The sequence below is a fragment of the Garra rufa genome, chromosome 7 (genome assembly GCF_049309525.1).
Source record: "Garra rufa chromosome 7, GarRuf1.0, whole genome shotgun sequence".
In the NCBI taxonomy this organism is placed as follows: Eukaryota; Metazoa; Chordata; class Actinopteri; order Cypriniformes; family Cyprinidae; genus Garra; species Garra rufa.
The window spans coordinates 17,375,576-17,402,428 of NC_133367.1; the positions used below are offsets into that span (position 1 = coordinate 17,375,576).

A 26,853-nucleotide genomic window follows, 5' to 3' on the forward strand; every position below is an offset into this window, starting at 1 on the left:
CTTCAAGTTTCTGTTAGAAAGAAAAGGATTACATAAGATATAATACAATATTTTAAATAAAGAACATCTACATCAACTACATACAAATGCACTCTAGTCCAAAATATGAAAGTAACTTAACCTGACTGATTTCAATTTTTTTCCCTTTAGACTCTCAAAGCTAATGAAATGACTTGTGTGCCAATGATACACATTTAACAGTAAAATGGCTTCTTTTGAAACTACAATGAAGAAAGAAAATATCTGTTAATCTATCATATTACTATGTGATAGATCTTTATACAGACACAAACACAAGTGCATACAAGTGATCAACATCCTACTCACTGCTGAAATGATACAGAGATACAGAACATAGTTTGAATTTTTTTTTACTTATGTGCATTTCTTTTGTAGAACATTGGAATGCAATGCAATGTGTTATTTACAATGTGCTATTTTAGGCCTCTTGAATTTTTAATGCCAAATTATTTATGACATAATTAACCAGTTTAATTATAAACCAAAAAGCTACATGTCATTTAAGTAACTCTTGCCTTCTTGATCAGGTTTTCTGTGTTTCCTGCAGATGCAGAAGATCCCGACTGCAGCTACAATCATCAGAGATCCGGCAGGAGCAGAAACCAGCACTATCAGAAAGACTGGTTTTGAAGTAAAGTGTCCACCCAGTGCTTTAATCATAGAGAAGTGAATGTGTCAGTCTGATCTACGAGAAAATATAATTTCAGTTAACTTACACATATATACAGAAGTGCTGCCATACCTGAACATGTCTGACAGAGTTCATGCATGTTCAGATGTCTGGTCTGGTTGCTGATGGGATTGTTGATCACACAGCTGTAGGTGTTGTTATCCTGATATTCCACCTCCAGAGGTAGAGAGAGACTGATGCTGAGATCAGACACACTGATGCTGGACAATACACTGTTTCCTTTGTACCAGGAGAGAGTCACATGACTCACATTCACCACTGAACACAGCAATGAACATGATGATGATGAAGATGAACAGTTTGTTCTTATGACAGGAAAAGGCAGATGAGCTGAAAACATGAAACATGGATAAACAGAAATATAGATATATCAAAACGATTTTATTTTCATTGTTTAGTGTTGAGTCAGTTTTTGTACAATCTGTCACCTCAAACTATAAAACAAGAACATGTGAATGGCAAGACAAATGATCTCTACTCACCATAGACAGAAACATTTAATGTTTTTGATGACAGATTCACTCCCCTAATCTGCTGTTCATAGAGTCCAGCATGTTGAGTAGTGATGTTTGTGATGGTCAGAGATCCAGTTTGATTGTCTATCTTTAGTCTGTCTCTGAATCTCCCATCAGTATCATTAAATGTTGGAAAAAATCGTTTCGCTGTGATGTTGACTATGGGAGACTTTGTGGCTCCAAATTTCCACCTTATGTCTTCATCTTCATCTAATTCAGTAACATTAGTTTTCAAAGTGGCAGAATCTCCCTCCATCACTGACACTGACTGCATTTCATTTGTTTCAGCACCAAACACACCTGATGAACATGTAGAGGTTTTGTCACAGATTAAGGCTTACAAATTTACAAATCTTGAAATCAGCTGTAGTTTTAATCTTTTGCATGCGAACTGAAGTACCTTCACAACAACAGCAGAGACATAAAAAAAAGAACAGGGATTTGTTTTAAAGTTATCTGCTGTGGCAAAATCAGTGTGTAAAGTTACATTTGTGCGGAGAGTGGAGGCTAACGCGCGCTTTACAGGACATGGAGGCGCCAGCGCGATCACTTGCATTGAAAACATCTTCAAATTCGCCGTCTTTTTTGCTCGTAAAGGTAAGAGTAATATATTATTCGTAACTGTAAAGGGTCTACGTTTATTTGTGTGCACTTGCAAACAATATCAACAAAATGTTGTGCTTTTACTATAAAGAAAACAAAGAGGATGCGCTTTCTTGGTCAAGAACAGGAGCTTCACATGAACCAACACTCATCGAATAGCCTACTTGCTTCATAGACAAGATAAATATATCCATAGAATGCTCTGAATTACCACTTTACAACGAGGTAATTTGAATCGAAAACAAAAACTCTTTAATTCAATCCATAAAGATGAATTTCTCTCCAAATGCGCGTCCAATGTGGAAATGGCATGTCAGGATCGTCAACTTCATCTTTAAGACACTAACTCAGAGAACACTAGTTTATTAATAATTCAACTATCTCCTTATTTTATCCGTACTACGGTGTACATTTTAGGACATCCTCAGACCTCAGCCATACAACGAAAAGGTGTCATGCCTCAGACTGAAAGGCTTCAGGTCACAGGAAAAACTACGTCAGGTGTCAGGTCTCGTACAATTAGACATCGGACGAAACGGACTTAGATTAAAAGGCATCAAACAAAAAGACATCAAACGAAACAGACTCAGATTGAAAGTCATCAGGCGAAAGGGCCTCAGATTAAAAGGCATCAGGCGAAACGGACACAGATTAAAAGGCATCAGACAAAAAGACATCAGACGAAATGGACTCAGATTAAAAGGCATCATATACTATGTTACGGGGTGGGTGGGGGGGGGGTGTTCGTGATCGCTATACTACGTTAGACGTTAGCGTTAGCCTTTTATGAAAATGCGCTGAAGGCACGCATCGGGCTCGGGCTGAAATGCAGGGCTCAGGTCACTTGTATTAAGTTTGAGTCTATTTTAGACAGACTCAAAGAAGATAAAACTGTCTGCCATCTTACACTATCGTTTTTACTAAGGTTCAGCGCCTGATGTGGAACTGTGTCTGACACAGAGCACAGAGGCTCTAATACATTAGTCAGAGACATTAATCTACAACAATAGACAGAGGTTTGCTTAATGGATAATTGTTAATATTACTTCTGCCGTACCTGTACATGTGTAACAGAGTTTGCTGATGTCCAGATGTCTGGTCTGGTTGCTGATAGGATTGTTGAGCACACAGCTGTAAGTGTTTTTATCCTGATATTCCACTTCCAGAGGTAGAGAGAGACTGATGCTGAGATCAGACACACTGATGCTGGACAATAAACTGTTTCCTTTGTACCAGGAGAGAGTCACATTACTCATATTCACCACTGAACACACCAATGAACAATATGATGATAGGGATGATGAAGAACAGTCTGTTTTTATGACAGGTACAGGCAGATGAGCTGAAAACGTGAGAGAATAAACAGAATTACGGATAAAAATGATCAATTTTAGATTTTATGGGTTAGTGAGTTTTATATGATCTTTTACCTTGTGAATATGAATGGCAGAACAAATTATCTCAACTCACCATAGACAGAAACACTGAATGTTTTTGATGACAGTTTCACTCCCCTAATCTGTTGTTCATAGAGACCAGCATGTTGAGTTGTGATGTTTGTGATGGTCAGAGATCCAGTTTGATTGTCCAGTTTCACTCTATTTCTGAATCTCCCATTAAGAACATCATCATCATATGTGGTGAAGACTTGTTTCTGAATGATGATTTTAGCTATGAGAGACTTTTCACTTCCAAATTTCCACACAATGTCGTCATCTTCATGAATTTCAGCAACATTAGTTTTTAAAGTGACAGAATCTCCCTCCATCACTATTATTGACTCACCAAGCACACCTGATCAACATAAATACATGGGTTATAAATGGGTTTTGTCACAGCTTAATGCTCCTGATGGTTTACAAAAACTAGATCTCATAGTACTGATATACATGGTACAGTAGCAGATGAAAATAGTCTAATTCTTAACAATAGCAGCAGCTCAGACAAAAAATAAAACCATACAAACATTTTAACAGAACTTACCGATTAGACTCCCCCAGCACAAACAGAACAAAACAAACATGGGAAACATTTTCTTCACTTGTTCATTGTCTGATCTAAGAAGAATATCTACTAAAAATACACTCAGGCTGATGTGAAACCTCCCACAAGTTTGGCCCTCCTATGCACATACACATGCTGCATTTGCATATGATTTTATTTGGCCCTTATGAAGACTTCAGCCATTCTTAATGGGTGAGACATTCTTTATTTTTACAATCGGGGTGGTGGGAAAAATTTCGTGGGTGGGTGGAAAAAAATGTGGGGTAGGTAAAAAAAAAACAAAAAACAGGGTGGTTAAAGAAAATCAGGGCGGGAGAAAAAAAAATATATTTTAAATTTTTTTGCGTTCCCTCACAAAACTTTTTTATATATATAAAGCACTAAAGAAACATAACACAATGTAAATAAATTGTCACAGAATTGTGATATATGTGAAAAACGTCTCTAGGTTACGTATGTAACCATGGTAACCTGAGAAGGGAACGAGACACCGCATCCCCTAGGGGTCGCTATTGGGGAACGCCGCAGCGTGACTCGTGTCTGAAGAATGCATATAAAAAAACTACATGAAATGGCCGACGACAGCGTATGACGACAGCGTATGACGTCACCGCGGCGCGCTCGTCGCTGCTGGTGCGTCACTACTGGGCGACACAGTATAAAGAGCCACCGGTGTAAACACATAACCGCTTCATTGTCTGAAGCTTCTCGTCCGAAGCATGGAAAAAAGCGTAGGGGACGCGGTGTCTCGTTCCCTTCTCAGGGAACCATGGTTACATACGTAACCTAGAGACGTTCCCTTCCGAGGGAACTCTCACCGCGTCCCCTAGGGGTCGCTATTGGGGAACGGTATACCCACGTCTCCATGCTGAGGGGAGTGCATAGTAGCGAGCACTAAGTGTAAATTCTGTGAAGAATTATCCCTATAGGACGAGGTGACAGCTGTCAGAACGTATCCTCCCCGGCCAAAGCCTGAACTGTTACTCACTTACCTAAATGGGTCAAAGGACCCAGAGCACAGCTCAGGTTGGAATAGGAGATTCCGTGTGGCTTAAGACGCGCCATCAGTGGTACCGCCTCTTTTCTTTTTTGGCGAATCTTTCCGGTAGCAAATTGACTGTAGGTATAGTAGCTGTGAAGCGGCAAATTTGTACATTGATGTGTCGGATGGTAATATCAGTGTAGCCTACACCAGGATTGTTTGCTTTCGGTTTTCCAGCTGCTGTGCATTGTGTGGTAACTTGGAATGAAGAATCAATATGGACGTTTACTTACAACTGCGATGCATACAGGATGAACAACACCGTCTCTGCACAGCAGTACCCACACAATGTCCTTCTGCCCAACAGGCGTTTTTTTTTTTTTTTTAAACAACCAGGACCTCTAGCGGTAGACAACAGGAACTGCTAGAACTGTACTCATTCTACTATACTTCTTCCCCCTCAAAAGTCAAAAACATGGAAAGAAGAAATAGAGAAAAAAAAATCAATGTACCTTGTATTGCACCCTACTTGTATAACTTGTATAAATGCACACTGAGTTATCTAACAAAGTCTTTCAGGTAAATAGATGTTTTTTCTCTGGCTGACTTCCTTATGGCTGGCGAGTGTAGCGACTGAGCAGCTACCCTTCCCGTTTTTGGTAACTGTTCAGCAACAGCCTCTGGCTCTTCCTGTGACACCGGCAATGGCTCTTTCCATCCAACTGGCTCAACTGGAACACTGCTCAAAGGCTGCATAATTCCTTCTTCAATGACTGCTGAATCCTGAGTGACTATTGAGTTGGGAACTGTGAGTATGTGGTTCTTGCGAAGCTGATCCACATATCTTCTCCAGGTCTGTCCTGATCCTGTCAAGACAGTATACGACAGCGGACCCATGCATTTCTCAACCACAGCCGGAACCCACTGTGGTCCGTAGCCATAATTTCTCACATACACAGCATCACCCTCTGAAAAGGTCCGCAGGTCTATGCTGATGTCATGTTCTTCTTTCTGTTTCAACTGTTTCTTTTGTACTTTGGTTGCTAGGTGTGGTAAAAGCAGATCAAAAGTCGATCTTAATCGCCTGGACATCATCATCATTTCAGAAGGAGACAATCCAGTCGTGGTTTGTGGGGTAATCCTTTAACTAAACAGGAACGTACTCACTCTTGTCTCCAATGTTTCTCCCCCGCATTTTCTTGAGACCATTTTTGAAAGTCTTCACGGCTCTTTCCGCTAAGCCATTCGAGGAAGGGTGGAAGGGGGCTGTTCGGATGTGCTGAATTCCATTCTTTTTCATGAATAAAGCAAAATCTGCACTTGTAAAACAAGGTCCATTGTCTGATACCAACATCCGAGGCAGTCCGAATACACTGAAACTCTGTCTTAGTTTTTCTATAGTGGTCTGGAAAGTGTTTGTAGTGGTTGGGTAAACATCTATCCACTTTGAATGCGAGTCAACAACAATCAGATACATCTTTCCTTGAAATTGACCAGCATAGTTAACATGTTTTCTGGACTAGAGGGTTGTCGGCCACTCCCATGGATGTAAAGGAGCCGTGGCAGGTGCCTTCCCACACTGTTGACACACTTCACATAACTGAGCCTCTCTTTCTACGTCTTTGTCCATATTGGGCCACCAGAAATAAGATCTGGCTAATCCCTTCATTTTTTAAATGCCTGTGTGAGTCTGGTGGAGTAGTTTTAACAACATTTCTCGTCCCTGTGTGGGAACAACAACTCTCGCTCCCCATACTACACAGCCATCCCTGACACTCAGCTCCGTTTTCCTCTGATGGAAAGGTTGGAACTCAGGATCCAGCACTTTTGGCCATCCACTCCCAGCACTTCTCTTTTTTCAAAAGCTCATACAGTGGGGCCAGGCAAGTTGCTAGATTCGGGAGAAATTTACCATAGTAGTTTAATAACCCCAAGTAGGCCTTCAATTCTGACACAGTAGATGGAGATGGGGCCTCTACTATAGCCTTCACTTTCCTTTCCACAGGCTGAAGGCCGTGCTTGTTCACTACTCTATGTCCTAGATAATCCACGTCATCTTGCAAGAACATGCACTTCCCCCTTTTTAGTCTCAACCCTGCATCTGCCAGCCTTTGCAGCACCGCCCCCAGGTTCTCTAAGTGGTCTGCTGTATCCACGCCTGTTATCAAGATATCGTCCAGATAAACGGCTACTTTGGGGATTCCCTGTACCAATCCCTCCATTATCCTTTGGAAAATGGCCGGAGCAGAAGCCACTCCAAGAGGTAACCGCCGATATGTAAATAGACCTCGTTGAGTATTTATTGTCAAGAACTTCTGAGACTCCTCATCGACCATCACCTGCCGGTAGGCATGACTCAGGTCCAATTTGGAGAACTTTTTGCCTCCTGACAATGTGCTGCACAGATCTTCCAGACAAGGTATGGGGTACTGCTCCAAGGATGCTGCTCGATTCACGGTCAGCTTATAATCACCGCAGAGCCTTATGGAGCCATCAGTTTTCAGAATCGGAACTACTGGTGCAGCCCACTCAGAGTACTTGACAGGACGGGTTCCATTTTGCCTCTGGAGAAACATTAATTTTAGCTTGAACGCCTCTTAATGTCCCTAGTTCCTCTTTAAAAACGTCACTGTATTTCACCAGCACCTTCTGCAAAAAATCATCTTCAGTCTGAATCTGCAAAACTTGTCTGTCCTGCCTTATCTGGTCCTACGATAATTTCAGTTCTGATAGCCAGTCTCCTCATTTAAGACGGTAAGACTACATCCAGTGTCTATTTCTAGCTTCACTGTGTGTCCATCCATTTGCATGTCAACTGTATACGGCTGTACTTTAGCTAGATTTTGACTGTTCACAGTCTTTATGTATTTCTTGATGCAACCCAGTGTGAATGTATCAACAGAATCATCGCTGTCACTTTCTGCTACTTTATATGCACGATGACTTCGAACGGAGCTCTTTTGATCTCTGCTTCCTCTCCCACTACTGGCAGTTTTTTCTTTACTTCTACAAGCTCGCGAAATGTGGCCAATTTTACCACATGTGTGACATTTCTCTGTTTTAAATCTACAATCAGGTGCAGTGTGATTTGTTCCCTTGCATCTGAAACAGAACTTATTAGCTGCACTGGCTTGCATTTCCTCATCACAGCTCGCTCTGCTGTCTGCTTTTTCTTTCACATTTTATGACACACTGCAGCTGCGTTGTTATTCCACAGGTCCTGTGTATTTTTATCCGCTGCCTCCAATGAAAGGGCTATTTTCAGCGCAGTATCAAAGGTCAGGTTTTGTTCTGATAACAATCTCCTTTGCATTCGTTCATCATTTATTCCGCATACCAGCCTGTCTCTCGAGTTTACGCAGCTCAGCCACAAAGTCAGTTATTGTCTCGTCCGCCCTCCTTGATCGTGAGTCAAACTTGAAACGCTGAACTATCTCGCTCGGCTTCGGGTTGAAATGGTTTTTTAACTAGTCCACCAACTGGGCATAGGATTTAGGCTTGTCAGGACTGAGCAAATTTAGATTAAACTGTAAGTTTTGGAACCCACCACACTCAAAAGAATACGGTAGCTCTTTGCTTCTCAGCATTTTCAATGTTATTTGCTTCAAAGAAATTGTCCAGAATCTCACAGTATTCTTCCCATGACTGTGTTTTCTCATCAAATGCTGCTACAGTCCCAATAGTTGCCATTTTCACTTTTTCTCTAGCACTCTATCGTGCAAAACAGACTCTCATGCGATTACCAGTGTTATTTTCGTCGCCAAAATATGTGGTAACTTGGCATGAAGAATCACACGGAAGTCAGGACTGCGGTATGGACATTTACTTACAACTGCGATGCATACAGGATGAACAACACCATCTCTGTACAGCAGTAACCACACAATGTCCTTCATCCCAACAGGCGTTTTTTTAAAACAACCGCAACCTCTAGCGGTCGACAACAGGAACTGCTAGAACTGTACTTGGTCTTGAACTTGAACTGTACTTCTTGTTACTAAAAACGATTGCCCATTAACGAAAAGCTGATGTATTTATGTTTGTAGTTTGTCGTCACACAAATTTCCTATGACTGGTGACTATGTGTAGTACGACACCAGAACCCTCCAAGTTGTTTAAGGGTTTGGTGGAAGTCTGAGGACCCCTGCTGGCCTCCTCTGTTACCTTGTTTCTTTTGTGCGTGTGATTCGGAGTTGTTCTCTTTGAGTTTTGTTTTTTTTTTCTTTTGAGACCTTGTGTGGAATTAATGTAGGCTATCGTATATTTTAATTTTTGTATATCAATAAAGTGCCTTTTGTCTTTATCTTTTCCGTCCGTGCCTCCATACTCACCCTGCCTTTGGCAGCGAACCTGGGATGCGTTTCCCAAAAGCATCGTTAGCCAACTACTGTATGGTCGCAAGTGCCGTCGTTACCAACGTAGTTAAACGATTCGGTGTTTCCCGACACCAACATTCGCAAACAACGTCGCAAACTTACGTAGTTAGAACTACAGCTCTCGACCTGTGGTTATAGTTTCTTGTTAGTAAGACATATGAGCTCAATAAATTATGCTCTTGGGCACAATAAGTAAGCTAACATGCAGTACAATCTATATCTTCCATTGAATATAAATATAAATGCATTTTAATCTATGTATTTTTGTGCATCCTCTACAAGCGTTGTTTATGAATAGTGCACATGCACACAAATGTCTGAGGGAACCCGGAGTATGACGTAAGAGAGTACACGCGATGAATCAAACATCAAATAAAGCGATGACAGGGAACAAAAAAACAAAAGTAAATTACTCATTAGGTGCCATGTTCAATATAGCTGCATTTTTGAGATCTCTAATCAGTTAAATAGCAGAAGTTATTACTTGGTGACGTCATTAACAATGGCCCTAAGTTGTTGAACTAATGTGAATTCAAACGACGGAGATGCGACCTTGTTCGGGAAACAGTCGTGACTAGCTAGTTCGTTTCCACAACAATGCATCGTACTATGGAGGTTAATCAGTGAGTTATATCGTTGTACAGGAAACGCACCCCTGTGTGTTTTTCATCCCTGACCCCTCTTGCCACAGTTCTGAGAAGACGAGTTCTTAATTTTAGTGTATGGAAAAACCAAAGTACAAAGTTAAAACTGTCTGTACTCTCACAGCATTGGTTTTATGAGGTATAGCTTCTAAATCAAAATGACAGCTGCTACCTTTAAAAAAAGGCCATGTGGGTCAACTAAATGCATGAACCAAAGACACTGACACCTTTCATAAAATAGCAATGATGTGCGTGTGCTACATTTTCCAACATATCCAACAAAACGTGTGATATTCCATTATATTTTATAAAAAGGAATAAATTGAAAATAGTAAGTAACAGACAAAAGAAACACCAAAGGGTGTGATTAATATATAATAATAAACGTTGGGTAAATTTCCATGTGGTAAGATAACATTAGTTGAATTTCTGGATGATATGCTATTGGTAAATCACTTAATTACAATAACATTTTAGACATCACAATCACATCACAACGCTAAAGCACATTATACAAACAGCAGTGAGAAAACAGTAAGATCCTGGAAGAGAATTACTGTGAATGAAAAGGTGACATGTAACGTATTGCCTCCTATGAGCTCTTACTACAAAAAATCCAGTAGATGCAGTATTTGATCATCGCTTTTTGGGGACATTTTCATACACAGCCTCAGTCTTCGATTTCTGCATGGAAACACAAAATCAATCAGGAACCTTGCTGATGCAACAGAACTACTTTACAATTGACTTCAGTATTACTACTTGTAAAATCCTCAGTAGATTTTTCCCCCCTTTAATTCTAGTTGATCTTGTAAATTAAGATGATTTTTAATGTGCCACAACATGTGCTAACACAGGAGCAGCAAGATATGCCATGTGAAGAAATGACATCAAACATCCCATTCATTACAAATTCAGAAGGTTTCTCACAACAACGTAAACGCTTTGAATGATTGTCTTTCACACAAAAGCACTGCAAAGATTGTTGCAGCTCGTCTACAAATCAACCAATGACTGCTGAAGCTGCAAACATTTCACCTCATATAATCATGAACCGCAAAGCAGCTACAGCTCGAGGCCAAACTTTAGCACAAGCATTGGGTTAACAGCTTTGTGATTTACTCTCCTTCCACTGAAAATCTAATAATATGAAACTAAATTTGTTAGGGATATTTCAGAATAACAAACCAATTAACATGACATTAAACAAACAATGATTTAAATTAGTAGGCCACAGACACATCATTATGAGCTGGCTTGGTAACGGTCCAAAGTTTTACATATAAGATGCATCCAAATAAATAAATCTTTTAGTCAGACAGTAGTGCGTAATAAATAAATAAACAAAAGTTGTAATGGGAGCGATCTAGTTTAGTCAAATTGCACATAGTACACAACCAGCGTAAAAACAAGCTTTACAGAACAAAACTGATCATAATTTTAAGATTTGAACGTTTTAATTGCTACTAGCCTATGGATTGTTTAATGATCACTGCCGTTTGTTGTAGTAGGTGTTTCTTATCTGCCATGCTTTCCAAAAAATATATAATCTATAAAAATTTAAATTTAAAACAGAACTGCAAACAGGAAAAACACTGTGGTGCAAACAGTAGACAGGCTTAGTGTAAACAGCATGAAACTACAACAAAAACATTCTTAAAGCATCCTCTTGATCTGCTCCCTACTAAAGGCTAGTCCACCCACGTGTGTTCATTAACTATCTGATGCTGCAAACTTCAATCAGCAAGCTTCAATCAAAATGAACTGACTGCAACGACTTCTTGCAACACAGTCATGAACTGTCTTACCGTGTTTCGAGTTGTTGGTTTACACAATGCTGAATCAGTTCTGTCTTCCTCCTGTGTCTGGGCTTAATTAAGAAAAATATAGACAGATTTTATATTTCATAGACATGTTTGTGTCTTAAAGATACATATTTCAACAGATTTGCAGTCCTAACCTGTTTTTCTACGTCTCTTGCAGATGCAGCACATCATGACTGAAACTACAGTCAAAAGTGACCCAGCAGTAGCAGAAATCAGCACTATGTACAATAAAGGTAGGCCCTGATCTGTAATGGACAAAATTAGCCATTAGCACAATGTCTGTCTGATCTAAAACAAAGATTAGGAAACATAGCCACTGTATAATTAAGAGATCAGCTGAGTTTATTATTAATATCAACATCATCATACCTGGACATGACTGACAGAGTTCGGTAATGTTGAGATGTTGAGTCTGGTTGCTGATGGGATTGTTGAGCACACAGCTGTAGGTGTTTTTATCCTGATATTCCACCTCCAGAGGTAGAGAGAGACTGATGCTGAGATCAGACACACTGATGCTGGACAATAAACTGTTTCTTTTGTACCAGGAGAGAGTCACATCACTCACATTCACCACTGAACACACCAGTGAACAATATGATGACGATGAAGAGCAATCTCTGGTAATATTAGGAACAGGCAGACGACCTGAAAAACGAGTTAAAAAAATTATAAATCTGAACATCAGTATTTATTAATGTAGTCTGTTAACAGTCAGGGAGTGTTATATTGTTGGCATAATGTTGAATTCAACAGAATGTATTTCCATTTCTTACTATTGCACCACCTTTTTTGCAATACAAGGGAATAAACTGTAAAATTACTGTAAAATTAAAGAGAGTGAAAAAGTTTTCTTGTACATCTTCTAAATACTGGTCTCTTTGGCATCCATTATAAAGTGTAACCATAATCTCCAAGTCAGGGATGAGTCAAAATTATTTAGTGGTAATCAACATCGCAACAAATGTTCATTGAGTATAACTTTTTAAACGTGCAAGACGAGAAGAATTTTCTCTACTCATCATATACAGAAACACTAAAGGTTCTGGATATCAGTTTCGCTCCATTTATCTCAAGTTCATAACGTCCAGAGTGTTCAGTTGTGATGTTCTTGATGGTCAGAGATCCAGTCTTATCATCCAGCTTCAGTCTGTCTTTGACTCTCCCATTAGGACCATAAATGTGGAGAATATTTGTTTTTCAAAGTTCATTTTAGCTATGAGAGACGTTTCAGCTCCAAATCTCAACAGTATGTCATTGTCGTATTGTATTTTGCTTACACCAGTCTGTAAAGTGACAGAATCTCCCTCCATCAGTGACACTGACTGTACTTTATTTCATTCGGTGCCAAACACGCCTGAAGAACATACAAGTACATTAAAATAACATTATTTTTTTAAACTGTTCTAAATTATTAAGCCATAAAAATGATTTTATAACTTACCAGTAAGATGCCACCAGCACAAACAGAACAAAACAAACATGTAAAAAAAAATTTTCTTAAGTTGTTTAGTGAAACGTCTGACCTAAAACAACTATCTGCACTGTAAAAAAATTACTCTGGGGGGTATTAAATACAACCCATAAAAAACAGTTAGATTTTACTTAAAGTCCCCCTGAAATCAAAATTAAAGTTTTTGGGCTTTTAGTATGAATATATTAGCCTTAAGATTATATATAAGCTAGTGTGCTTCAAAGCAATGACAAAATTCGCTTTTACAAGATATAGGCATTCAAAACTTACAGTCTCGTCACTTCCGCCAATATGAATCAAGGATTTGGATGATATCACCGTGCACTTCAGTTTCTAATCAAACGTTCTGTCCAATAAAATGCTCTCTAGAGTCCGTAGTGTCCCGCCCCCTACACAGAGACGCGGAGCAGATCATATGCGCTCATATGCGTGGTCGGACTCGGCATGTATTAAACTACACAGCCTCAGCATGATTATGATCACTATTTTGTTTTAGCAAGAGTTTCGTATTGAATCTGTGGGGTAATTTATTAGTCTGTGGCTGTCATAAGCTTACAAATGCGGCTTTACCGAGCTCAACTGCTCTGACCCGATCAGATATTAATGGAACGCTATTGGCTATTCAAAATAAGTGGGCGGGGCTTAGCGATATGTTTTTGTTTCAGTTAAAAGAACGTCACCACATAGAATAACGCTGCGTGTTTCAAGGCACTTCAGTGGACCTTTAAGTATATTAGTTATCAATTAAAATATATAATAATGGGTAAATTCTACCCTTACTACCTATTAGTTTACAGTAATAAATGCAACACGAAAGAATTAAGTAATATATACCGAAAAATATTCGGTATATATGTTACTGGTGCGCATGCGTCAACGTTCAGGAGGGAATCACGGGATACTCGTGTTCTGTGCCAATGGCGGGACAGTGATGTGTCGAAATACAGGTACGTTTTATTTAAAACATTCTGATATCATCATGAATGCAAATGTTAAAATGTTTGTTTGAAGTTAAGAGCAACAGAAATATTTTGTACTGGCACGATTCTGTGTTATGTTGTCGGCGCCACAGCCGTCATGAAAGATTAACTGTTAAGATTTTGTGGTTGGTCAAACTAGCTTTGAAAACTGAGGACATTGTCCAAAAATGGCACCGGTAAATGTGAGTAAAAACATATAGTTGTGAGTCAAATATATTACCTGTCATTAGTTTTATGTATATGGCTAAAATGAGCAAACAGCTTTAACGAATCTGCAGCGCGCGTTTGGTTGAGCGAGTGAGAAAGAGAGAGAGTGGCTTAAATATGCGTTTGTGAGTATATTTGCGTTCGTCTTCGTGATGTGCTTCATTCGTGATGCTAAGTTGTAAATAAAACTTACTGTACACTAACTATACTGTCCCTCAGTGAATAATGTGTTATGTACACTTGGTATTATAGCTCACCTTACAGGGAACGTTAAGTCCCCAAGGCAACTAAGTTAATGGTTAGCATGAATGTGCGGTTAGCGTGTGCTGTGGTGAAACCGACAAAAACAAGAGATAGAAACGAAACGAAAGATAGAATTATGTAGGCTCAATGCATTTTATATTCATTATGTGATCTTATGTTCATCTTATGTTATCTTGAGTTTTATATATTTTGTCAATTCACTTTGAGTTATGTGTTAGAGAGTGATCTTGAGGTTGCAGACACATTGCAATATGAACTTTTTGAAAACTAAATTCTAACAACTAAATTCCATCTCTTTATAGTTCCAGAGTATTATGGAAAAAGGACAGTGTATGTTGCCTCATTGAGTATCCTGGGGAAGACCAAGAAGAGCTCTTTCAAGATCGTCAGGTATGTTATTGATCAGACAAATACACAAAATGTTGCCCAGATGCCATTGTTTTATTTCTAATATCAATTACTGTGATTTATCTGATCAACCAGTCCACTTTAAAACACTCACTATATGTTTGTTTTGTTTGGCAGTACATTTTAGCGATAATTCACCCAAAAGTGAAAATTTACTTGATGTCATGTTGTTCCAAACCCATACTATTTTAGTTAGTCTTTAATACACAAATGAATATATATTTTTGAATGAATACTGACTGATTTCTGTCCATCAAATGAAAGTCTACTCATCCAAATCTCTTCACGCTTCAAGAAGTTCATGAAAAGATCATTAAAAATAAATACTTTGAGTAGATTAAGATTAATCCAAGTCTTCTGAAGAGGCACAATAGTTTTAAGTGATACACAGATTTAATTTAGGCTTTTATTTATACATTTACATTCATCAGCCAACATATAAATAAGCTCAGCCCTACTTGTTTGATGCATGAGAACAAACCTCATTGGTTCTCACTCGTCAGGCAAACAAGTTTGAGCTTCCATTTAAGAAAACAAAGCCTATATTTATATAATTACATCATATCAATATATGAAGTTCATATAAATTCATCAGGCCTCTTTATGAGACTTGGATTAAACCACTCAACTCACATAGATTTATTTTACAATCTCTTTATGAACTTTTTTAAAGTCTCAGGTATGGGTGAATAGAATTTCAGTGTAGGGACAGAAATCTCTCAGATTTTATTTATTATATGTAAATATAATAATATATAAATATGTAACTATTGCCATTTGTGTTTTGAAGATTAACAAAAGTCTTATAATTTGCAAAACAACATGAGGGGGAGTTCAATTTTCTTTACGAATTACATGTGAGAATAAATTATTCTTGACATTAGATTTTGGGGGATTTATCCAGTTTTTTGTATTGGAGCATATCATGGCCCACTTTTATAAAAAAAGACACCTCAACAAAACATTAGAATGGCATCATGCTAGCAATGTAGAATCACAAAGAAAACAATTTTACTGGAACATGTTAATATGCTTAAAATGTTAAAACTAAATTATTTGCTTCTTGTTTTTCTTTCTAACAGGAGGATGAACTTGAGGCACACACAAATCAAATGATGAAGATGCTGATGATGCCTAATCCAGGAGGACCCAGCCTCTCATTTTCAAGTGTTGTGGCCTTTGTTTTAACAAATGACGTCAAGTCAGTTTTTATATAGTTTGAAATGACAAAACGTGGGACAGCATTTAAGATTGTTGTTTTTAGCACATATTCTGACATGCATGAAGACATTATTATTATTATTATTTTAATGCGAAGCGTTTAAGAGGTTTTATGTAACATCAGTGGTAGAAAGTTGTATTTCACTTAAATTGATTGTAAGAGGATTCTTTTGAACATGCATTAATACATTTGTTTACAGAAGAAATGTTTGTTATTTGGTTAATAAAAAGTAAAATGCAATGTCCTGTGTCTGACCATTTTTTTTAGGTAACTTCAACCTTTCCGGAATAAATAATGTGTAATTATTTATATTGGCTAATTATTATAAATAATAATTTAGTAGATGAACTGTTGCCTACTAAAATAGAGTTAATATTACTCAATCTTTATAGCTAATTAGTATTCAAAAATATTACTTACACTTTACCTACTTTTTTTTAGTTAGTCATAGCTGTTAAATGTAGGTATTTTTTACTCAAATATATAGGGTAGAATCTACCAAATCAAACTGAGTGCAAATTGTTACCTCAATTTTATTGAGTAGATTCTATAGGTTATTTTTTACAGTGTGGTGAAGAAAAAAGAAAAAAAAAAGCTGGTGTGTGTGAATCCTCCCACAACAGAGTTTGCGCTTCTAGTTCACATGATCTGAACCTATGTTATTTAGTTACATAAACTTTTTGGTTACTCTTTTTAAGACTTTAACCATTTTAATAATCTTATCCTTTAACATTAATAATGTAGTTGTCTGATAGTATATAATGTTAAATGTTTAATTATAGAAGAACATTGTGTGGATCTTTTATAATAGAAATTTTTGCACAATGATTTAATTGAATTATCTATGATTATGAATAATTGTGAATATGGAAGAACTAAACAAAAAAAGCTAAAACCGTGTACCATCTCACTAGCCTGGAAAAATCCAGACCCTAATCTATTAAGATTATGGGTCTGGGATCGAGCAATGAAAACTGCCTAACTCGAGTGGCGGCATCAAGCATGCATTTGAAACTCTAACTGCACACAATTGGATAACGCCACGACCAATCACAACAATACACGCTTAGCTACCAGCAGAGCTAAATGATGTTTCATTAACAAAGTTCGGGAGAAGCGCGTCAGATGCTTAGCGTAAACATCACAAGTCATCAGCGCCATAGGTTTAAATACAGCTGACTCACCTCAATTCACTCGATGGTTTATCAGTAAACCTCCACCACCCCATCTCTTCACTCCGAGTTCTCGCTACTGTAATACTTTGTGGGTGATTTCGGGGCTTTAATTCTGCATAAACTAGAACATTAATAAAGTAAAACCCTCAGACACGGACGAGCTCTTCTTAACGCCATCTCTCCTTTATTTTTCTCTCTCCCAACTCTCTCGTCAAAATAAAAGTCCTCACAACAATATCCAACAACACAGAATGGATACTATTGAATAACATTGAATGTTCAAATATAACATTAGCATTTATTTTCCAACATAAACTCTGTAGTTACATAACTCTGTTAAACTCAATTTAACTCTTACACTACTCCTATTGGGGGGTAACGTACTCTGGGTTCGGGCCACTCCCGAGCTCGGAGCCCTTCACCGGACACCACGCCAAACATGCACTACTATTCTCCGGCTAATTATATGTAAGCGTGAACTCGTGAACTGATAGATTAAACTCTTGCCATATCCAGTCGGCAAAACAGCAAAAACGTCCTTCTTGCAAAGGAACGATTCGAGTTTTCAGTTTTCTGTTCCTCTTTTATATGGAAAGCCAAGTCTAACTCATTCATTGTAGCGGCCAAAGCCGTTGCAAACAACTTGTTGTTCATCTGTAGCGACAGCGATCTTTACAAGTTTACTGTATGATTCGTATGCCGCAGTGCTGTCATCATCAGCTTAGCCCGCCTCTGGCCCGCCTACATCCGATACACCGATTTGATTGGTTCCCACAATTGCTTACGTATTGCAGTAACCTGCATCATTGCTCGATGCCAGAGAGTCTTGCAGAGACAATAGGCTCGTTTGAGATGAGCAAAATCCGCGCAGAATCGATCACCGGTGATCAACACAAGATGCATGCCGGTTAGAAAAGTGTCCGAGTTACGTCCGACTTGCTCTGACATCGTGCTGACGTGTGCCAAAAAACTCTCGCGATGGCGAGGCGGCTGTGTCGGATTGAGCAGTCGAGCGCAGTAGCTTTTCACCGACTGCGCTGACCAAAAGCACGATGGGAAACGACTGGCTGTGACGACACATCTTAATGCTCATTGGTTCAAACAACTGTGATGTTGCGTTCTTTTCTAAAATGTTTTATTTTTTAATCTAATATCATTTGGTTATGTGTTTAAATTCCGCATGAATATTCCCAAACACTATGACTATCTCTGTGTGTGATTTGTGATTGTTGTCATATTACTATAAAAATATAAAATACACATTTGTACTAAAGTAAAAATGGATGATAAATACACCTTTTGTAAGGATTTAAAAAGCAGGCACTTTAAGTGTTTTGTTAATCGTATTTATTTTCATATAAAAGCAATAGAACTTAAATTATATCATGTTTATCAGCAACACAGCAGGTGATTGTGAATAATGCGATATCCGCCTATGATCTCGTAGGTATCTGTTCCGCTTCCAGAGCTCAGAACTGTCCGTCTTGACTGCGCTTATTTCACTCCTCCCCTCACTGCAGCTGCCTACTCTCGCCTACATTTCAGGAAAGGCTAGGCGCATCTCAAACAAGCCTAATTCAAATTGTGCACTCGCGAGACCTCTGGATATCCAGGGTACCATCTCACATCACCATTCTTACTGAGGTGTGACATGACTGGCTCATCTTATGACTCAGACTGAAACCTGCTATGGTCTGACTTCTACAGAAACATGGTTTGATCTGCTGGGTGGACGAACTGCTTGTATGTGGCCATTTGTCTGATGTATGTTTAGTGTGTAGATCTTCCTGTCCTGCTGTTATGAACCTCACAGTCTGACTTCTTTTCTAAAAAAAACAAAAAACAAAAAACTACTTTACAGTGAAAAAAAAGTATTGAAACAACCCATCAAACAGTCAAAGAAGAGTCATTGTTCAGAGGTCAAACTCTATTCTTATTGATCATGCATCAATGATACACTACAGACTGACAGCTAAACATAACACTAAATACAAATACACTGAAAATAATTTGCTTTTTAAAATAAAATTTGTTGAATTGCTAAAATGAGCATCATATTTAATAAAAATGTAATCTTTAACATTAATTTTTACAGTTGGCATAACTAACTGGACAGTGAATCTAGTTCCCAGAATGCTTTGCTTGATAATGCATAATAGGAGAATAATTGTTGAAATTAGTTATTTCATGTGCCTTTCGGTAAAGGTAAATACTTTTTAATCTTTGTTGTGTTGGTGATTCAAAAACGTTTTTTTTTTTTTTAGATGTTCTGTGCTTAAGTTCAGGCTGTCGACAACCACAGTGGCTTTATAGCTTGACTGTATACCAGTATCCCAGACTTTTTTTTTCTTTTTTTTTTAAGGAGAAATATTTCCATGGCCCTGGTGAATAATGCAGAATAATGCTTAAACAGAGAGACTGTACACTTGTAATAGCACTTGGGATGCTTGTCTTTCTCTCTTCGCTGTCTACCTGAACAACCGGGATAATGGTAAATTCGACAGATAGTATTACTGAGTAATTTATAACAAACTACCGTAAATTACGCAGTGGTCTCTTACTTTTGTGAGGCCGTGACGAAACGTGTCCACGTCATCGCGCTGGAGTGCACTTTCGCTTTTGATTCTGATAGTGAAGGGCGTTGTGTAATGAAGAGAAATAACACTTTTATGCACAAAAGTCTGGATTTTATTTCGAAAACCTGGTGAAAATGAAGCTTCTCTGTGTTTCCTCCGTATTGATCTGTTGTTTACTCGACTATGGTAAGGCTTTTAGGCTTAAGGCCTATATCTTTCGGTGTTCTGACAATTTGCTTAACGCAATTTGTGGTTAAAAGGTTTTCAGTGTTAAAAGAAAATCGGAAAAAAAAAAAATCGACAAGATTCCCGTAAATTTTCAGATAATGCGATTTGTTTTAAGAACTTACATAGACTATCTAGTAGTAGCCCTAAATGTTATATAAACTGATCAAATCTGCCCTGACAAGTTTTGGCCTATTCCAAATTAATAATCTTAAAAATTTGGTTGAAAAACGCTTGTATCCTATAATGTGGAGTTAAGTTTATATAATTATGCAAATTGTAGCACAATTTTAGTAAAGTAAAAAATAAAAATGTTTAATGGGTGATGTTTTTAACATTTAACAATACATAATACATAAACTCAGACATGTACCTTTTTTAATTTTGTAATTTAACTATTACAAAAACAAAAAACAACAACAACAAAAAAAACACTTTAACTGCACTTCATTTTGTTGTGTTTGGGTTAAATGAAATGCATTTTTTAACTGATCAGTATTTTATTTATTTATTTATTTATTTATTTATTTTTACCTTCCTTAGATTAGATTAGATTAGATTAGATTAGATTAGATTAGCCCATAAGAACCTGGACCAATTTCTCCTTTTAGGAAAATTATGAGGCATATAATACAGACCAAATGGACCACTTATGCAACCCTACTTTGTGAAAGATCTGTAATGTTACATATATGTCACATTGGCCATTTATTTCAGAATTGAAAAAAGTACATTTTGTCAGATTTATTTGCTACATAACATTTTTTTTTTTTTTTTTTGATTTTCCATAACATATTTCAAAGCCACATAACCTTGACCATTACATTTTACAACAACTCTCAAGAAACATCAAAATTCTACCTTTTGTGGTATATGGTTGTTTCATGTTTTTTTTTTTTTTTTTCACAACTTCAACTAAATAAAAATAAATAACTACCTCACACTGGAGGTCAACATGTTAAACATGCACATAACATTGCAATAAATTGTATATTGTGCAATAAAACTGTAACTATAAAAATAGTTTTAAAATACATTTCATTAACAATATATTTAATGTGATGATGTTATTTTTTTTATTATTATTATTTTTTTTTTAAATAATGTGATGTTATTTCAAAATTCCACCTACTGTTTTAAGGTTAACAGCCCGATGTGACATATATGTCACCACAATATCTTCGTAACTTGTTTTATATCAGTTTGTTCAAGAAATGTATTAAAATCAGGGTAAGTGTAATCTAGGATGTGTTATTAAAAATGCAGTTTAGGTCTAGCCAGGAGTGCAATAAGCAGCAAGTGCAGGATATAGGTATAATTTATAAGTTATAAGTGCACTTATAGGAGATAGTTGCAAGGAGAAGCTATGTAAAATATTTACAGATGCTATTAACAATTACAATGTACAAATAGAGGTACATAATATACAGGTTGCTATTAGCTATAATCAGGAATTGCAGATAGGTATGGACATAATTTTACAGGTAGCCGTTTACTAAAGCAGGAATTTACAAATAGACATGTGTAGATATATTTACCAAAAATTTTCAAAATTTATATGTGCAATGGGAATTTGCATTTACAAATGAGTATGTACAGTGTATTGCAATTAATTAAAAAAAAAGTGCAATAGTAATAGGGAGAGTGTGGGGTGGATGGGGGTGGGGGCCGAGTGTCAGTGGGTGGCAGAGTTCAATAAGGAGACAGCTCTGGGAAAGAAGCTGTTCCTCAGTCTGCTGGTTCTTGTCCTGGGGCATCTGAAGGGCCTGCCGGAAGGCAGGAGAGAAAACAGTTTGTGGGCGGGGTGAGAGGAATCCCTAAAAATACTGCATGGTCGACGCAGTCAGCGCTTCTTCTGGATGTCCTCAATGGTCGGAAGTGGAGTCCCTATAATGCGTTGGGCAGTTTTTACCACCTGCTGCAGTGCCTTACGTTCCGCAACAGAGCAGCTTCCATACCAGACTGTGACACAGTTCGTAAGGATGCTTTTTCTATTGTGCAGCGATAGAAGTTCACCAGGATGGCTTAGGACAGCTGGTTCTTGTTAAGTGTTCTCAAGAAGAAGAGGCGCTGGTGAGCCTTCTTGACAAGGCTGGATGTGTTGGTGGTCCAGGATAGATCCTCCAAAATGTGGGTCCCCAGGAACTTGAAGGATGAGACAAGCTCAACAGCCATCCCATTGATGTGGATGGGATCATCTGAGCCTCTTCTTCCCTTCCTGAAGTCCACAATGAGCTCCTTGATTTTGGTGGTGTTAAGGAGCAGATTATTGTCTGTGCATCAGGTGGCCAGGTGCTGAATATCCTCCCTGTAGGCAGTCTCATCGTTGTTGCTGATGAAACCGATCACTGTAGTGTCTTCTGCAAACTTGATGATGGTATTAGATCCATACACAGGCCTGCAGTCGTGGGTGAAGAGGGAGTAGAGAAAGGGGCTCAGCCCACAGCCCTGTGGTACACCAGTTTTAAACGTGACAGTAGTGGAGCAGATGTGGCCTGACCTAACATGCTAAGGTCTGTTAGTCAGTTACATGGTCTAAAGTTTTGTTTCCTCTAGTGTGACAGAAAACATTTTGATGAAACTTGGGAAGCACTGCCTTTAAGTTTGAGCTATTAAAATCCCCTGCAACAATAAATGTAGGCTCAGAGTGAGCAGTTTGTTGTTTGCTGATGGCTGCATGAAGTTCGTTCATAGCAAGCTTGGCATCAGTGTGGGAAGGAATGTAAGCAGCAGTTATAATGGTGGAGGTGAACTCCCGTGGCAGATAAAACGGTCTACATTTAACCATAAGAAACTCTAGGTTAGCTGAGCAGTGTCTCCCAATAATAACAGAGTTCGTGCACCAAGCTTTGTTATCATAAATGCACAACCTTCCGCCTCTGGTCTTACCGGAGTCATCCGCCGTTCTATCTGCCCGGAAAGTTTTGTGCTCAGTTAGAGCAAAATCATTGTCCGGTATACCGCTGTTTAGCCATGTTTCAGTGAAGATCATGACACTGCAGTTCAAAAGTTTCTAGCTGCAAGTCTCTAGAGTGCTACCAATTTAGTCGCACATGCAACCTAATTTGCCAATGGTGTGACTAAAAAAAAATCTGAGGTCGCACTGGTGCGACCAGCCGTTCGAGGGCAAAAAAATAAACTATGTGAACTATGAAAAAATATTTAGGAGCACCATGTGCGACTGACCTGATCAGCATATCAGTCCAAACCAAAGCCGGAGAAATTTTAAGTTTAAATTTCAGCTCAGTGAAGCACCAACACTTTTTCAGTAAGTTACCTTTCTTGTAGAATTGTGCTTCAAATTAGAGGTCTGCGCGGGACTGCTTATCTAGTCCCGCTCCTGCAAGGTTTTATTCCGCACCCACCCGCTCCTGCTATATATTCATGCTTTGTTTACCCGCTGCCCGCTTAGAATATTAGGAATCAATACAGACTAGATAAAACTTTTTTTCGCAGTATATTTCCATGTTCCGCTTTTAAAACATATTACAGCCCTGCATTTCAGCCCGTCATAGATCAAATGGGGGCTAAAATGGTATTTTAGACATTCAATGGTGATAAAAAAATGCAGCGCTGGTGGAAACACCAGACCAGGCAACCAGACAGTCCTGTCAGCAGCATTGAGCGCACTTTCAGCGCATTCGGAAGGGTTCTGCGTTCAAGTGCATGCAGTAGGCTAAAGCTTGCCACAAAGGACCGGCAAAAGTACTTACAATGACTGTGAAATAGTAAGGATATATTTTAATTATTTATTTATAAACTAGTGTTTTCTGAGTCCGTGATGATAAAGTTAACGATCCTCCTCATCCATCTCCTCATTGGATGCGCCTTTAGAGAGAAATGCATTTTTACGGATTAGCTAGCCTACATAATAAAAATTACATTTACATTTACATTTATTCATTTAGCAGACGCTTTTATCCAAAGCGACTTACAATTGGGGATGCAACAAGTGATTCGTCCTAAGGAGGCAGGTCAACCTAGGAAGTGCTCAAAAATACCATATATCGGCATTGTTAGATAAGTACTGGATAGAAAGGGAAGATCAAGAAAAGAGAGAAGTTTTTTTTTATTTTTTTTTTTTATTATTGAGTCAAATATTGTCGAAAGAGATGGGTTTTCAGAAGTCGCTTGAAGGCAGTTAGGGAATGTGCATTCCGGATATGGGAGGGAAGGTCATTCCACCAGGCAGGACTATTGAACGAGAATGTTCTGGAAAGTGATTTCATGCCTCTCTGTGGTGGTACAACGAGGCGTCTTTCATTAGAGGATCTCAGAGATCTAGAGGGAGTGTAAATTCGTAGTAGTGAACGTAGGTATGCAGGTGATGAGCCGGTGGCTGTCCTATATGCCAGCATCAGTGTCTTGAACTTAATGCGAGCCGCCACTGGTAGCCAGTGAAGGGATATGAAGAGAGGTGTGACATGGGCCTTTTTTGGTTCATTGAAGACCAGGCGTGCTGCTGCATTCTGAATCATTTGTAGAGGCCTGATTGTACATGCTGGAAGACCAGCTAGTAGAGCATTGCAGTAGTCCAGCCTGGAAATGACCAGGGCCTGGACGAGGAGTTGTGCAGCGTGCTCTGTTAGGAAGGGCCTGATCTTTCTGATGTTGTGCAGTGCAAACCTGCAAGATCGAGCAGTTTTAGCTATGTGGTCTTTAAAAGTCAATTGGTCATCAAACATTACACCAAGATTTCTGGCTGAAATTGAAGGGGTAACTGTTGATGAACCTAACTGAATGAACCTAACTGAAAATGTTTTTGTTTTCTAATTTGTTTTATTTCGTTAAGTACTAATTTAAAGCTTTCTACATATATATATATTTATCATGTCTGACAAAAAATAATGGTTAAATAGTTTCCACTGAAAAAAATGTATCTGATCGTGCTTACGCTTATTATAATTTATATATATTATTTAAAAATATATAGATTTTAATTTAACCAATTCGTGATTTCAGAAGGCAAATTCAAACACAGAGTAGGTCAACTCACTGTCTGCCGCCGTCCACTTGGTCGTTATTTTAAGAAACAAAAAGCTTACGTTTAACGAACAAAAAATGCTCCAAACGTTTTTTTCCTGAATTAACTTAATAAAAAAGAAACAAAATTTTAACCACTTTGCCATTACATGCAAAACTGAACTATTTTAATTGCCAAAACAGTAGTATAAGTTGTTTTGGCAAAGGGGAAAAAGACGGGCTCGGGTCAGGAGTTAACAACCACACTGTTTGCGAAAAATCAGTCAGCATAACCTTATGAAGATTTTTGCACTCCAAACGTGGCTTTGCGCTTTAGGAGTAACGCTGATAAACAGTTGCCCACAGAAAAAAACACCATCGGTACCCCCCACTCCCTGCGCCTATGAGACCTTGCCAATAAAATGCATGACGCAGAAAGCACTGGTCCATGAGTGCAGCGAGTGCATAACAGTTTTGAGCGCAGGCTGTAGCCTACAGGTGTTCGATAGAAATGAGTAAAGCGCAGATTTGCTGTCAAGAAAAGACGTCGGGAACGGGATATTGTTACAGCCCACTGCCATTCAAATTACACTAGAGTTACCGGCCACAACCGCTTTTATTTGGAAGTGTATTCCCGCATCGCAAGAAATCTGGTCGGGTGAGCCGCGGGAATGCAGACCTCTACTTCAAATAAAGAACTTTATGTTGACCAGATTGTTAGTTAATCATTTACAAGTGAATATTGCCTATATGGACAGCGCCTAAAAAAAGTGAACTTGTAAAACTGAGGTGTTAAATGCGATGCTGTCGAAAATTTGGATGCACCAAACATTTGTGCTGGTGCACCTAAGAAAAAAAGTTAGGCGCACCAGTGCAACCAGTGCAAAAAGTTAGTCTAGAGCCCTGTGCTGTGTGTAAAATAATGTACGACACAAGCTTTTTTACTTCTCGTTATGCTGTGCTCCACATGCATGAGGAGGAGCCTAACTCAATTGACCACAGAGTCTGAAGTGTTTCACACTGACAAAATTACAATACATTAGATCTCCCCTCCTCAGCAGAAACATTCAAACTAAAACATTGACCATATATATATTAGGGCTGCAAGATTAATCGCATGCAATATCCAATGCGCATCTAGTCTCGCGTAGCCAGACCTTCAGACTGACGGCTGAAGGTCTGGTATTCATGGCAGCTTTCATTGGCCAAGGCCCGCCCATAAGGCCGTTTGACCGACATGTAAAACAACCAATCACAGTTCGTTTCGTTCAGCGTCACGTTTCGGGGCGTAGAAATGCCCCCACAACAACAGACGGGCATGCAACAAGTCAGTCACTGAAATAACCAGCATTGAAAGTTAACGAAGAAGAGGGAGAACAAGCAGTAAGTCAGTAATTTGTACGCGAACGTCGCAAATGTGTATAACAACAACGGCGTCTGCATAAGCACCTTTTAGCAAAACTCGAGTAAATCAGTCTGCGCTTTGTTTCCCGGCGGACCGAAAATAAACGCGACACTCGCGTGTTCCGGAAATCCGATCAAATTCAACTAATCAGATCACGACTTCGACATTCCTGAAGTGTTTCCAGTTAAGTGTACCATATGCATCAGACGTTTAGCCAACGTTCCGTGGGCGTGACGTCTGAGGCTGAGACTAATGCGCATCTAGTCAGTGAAGCCGGTCCTGTAATCAGTAAT

General features: G+C 38.6%; 1 protein-coding gene and 1 long non-coding RNA gene across 2 annotated transcripts; one reads left to right on the forward strand and one right to left on the reverse strand.

The window, feature by feature from the left end:
• Positions 1-510: 510 nt before the first annotated feature.
• On the reverse strand, positions 511-3,862 carry LOC141338018 (natural killer cell receptor 2B4-like). The gene is made up of 4 exons (XM_073843591.1): positions 3,814-3,862; positions 3,301-3,624; positions 764-1,042; positions 511-641 (listed from the first exon to the last, which is right to left on the reverse strand). The coding sequence occupies exons 1-4, from the start codon at positions 3,860-3,862 to the stop codon at positions 511-513; spliced, it is 783 nt and encodes a 260-aa protein (XP_073699692.1).
• A 10,170-nt stretch (positions 3,863-14,032) lies between these two features.
• On the forward strand, positions 14,033-16,408 carry LOC141337852 (uncharacterized). Its single transcript, XR_012355800.1, has 3 exons — positions 14,033-14,083; positions 14,890-14,977; positions 16,078-16,408. It is a non-coding gene; the product is annotated as an uncharacterized lncRNA (long non-coding RNA).
• Positions 16,409-26,853: the final 10,445 nt, after the last annotated feature.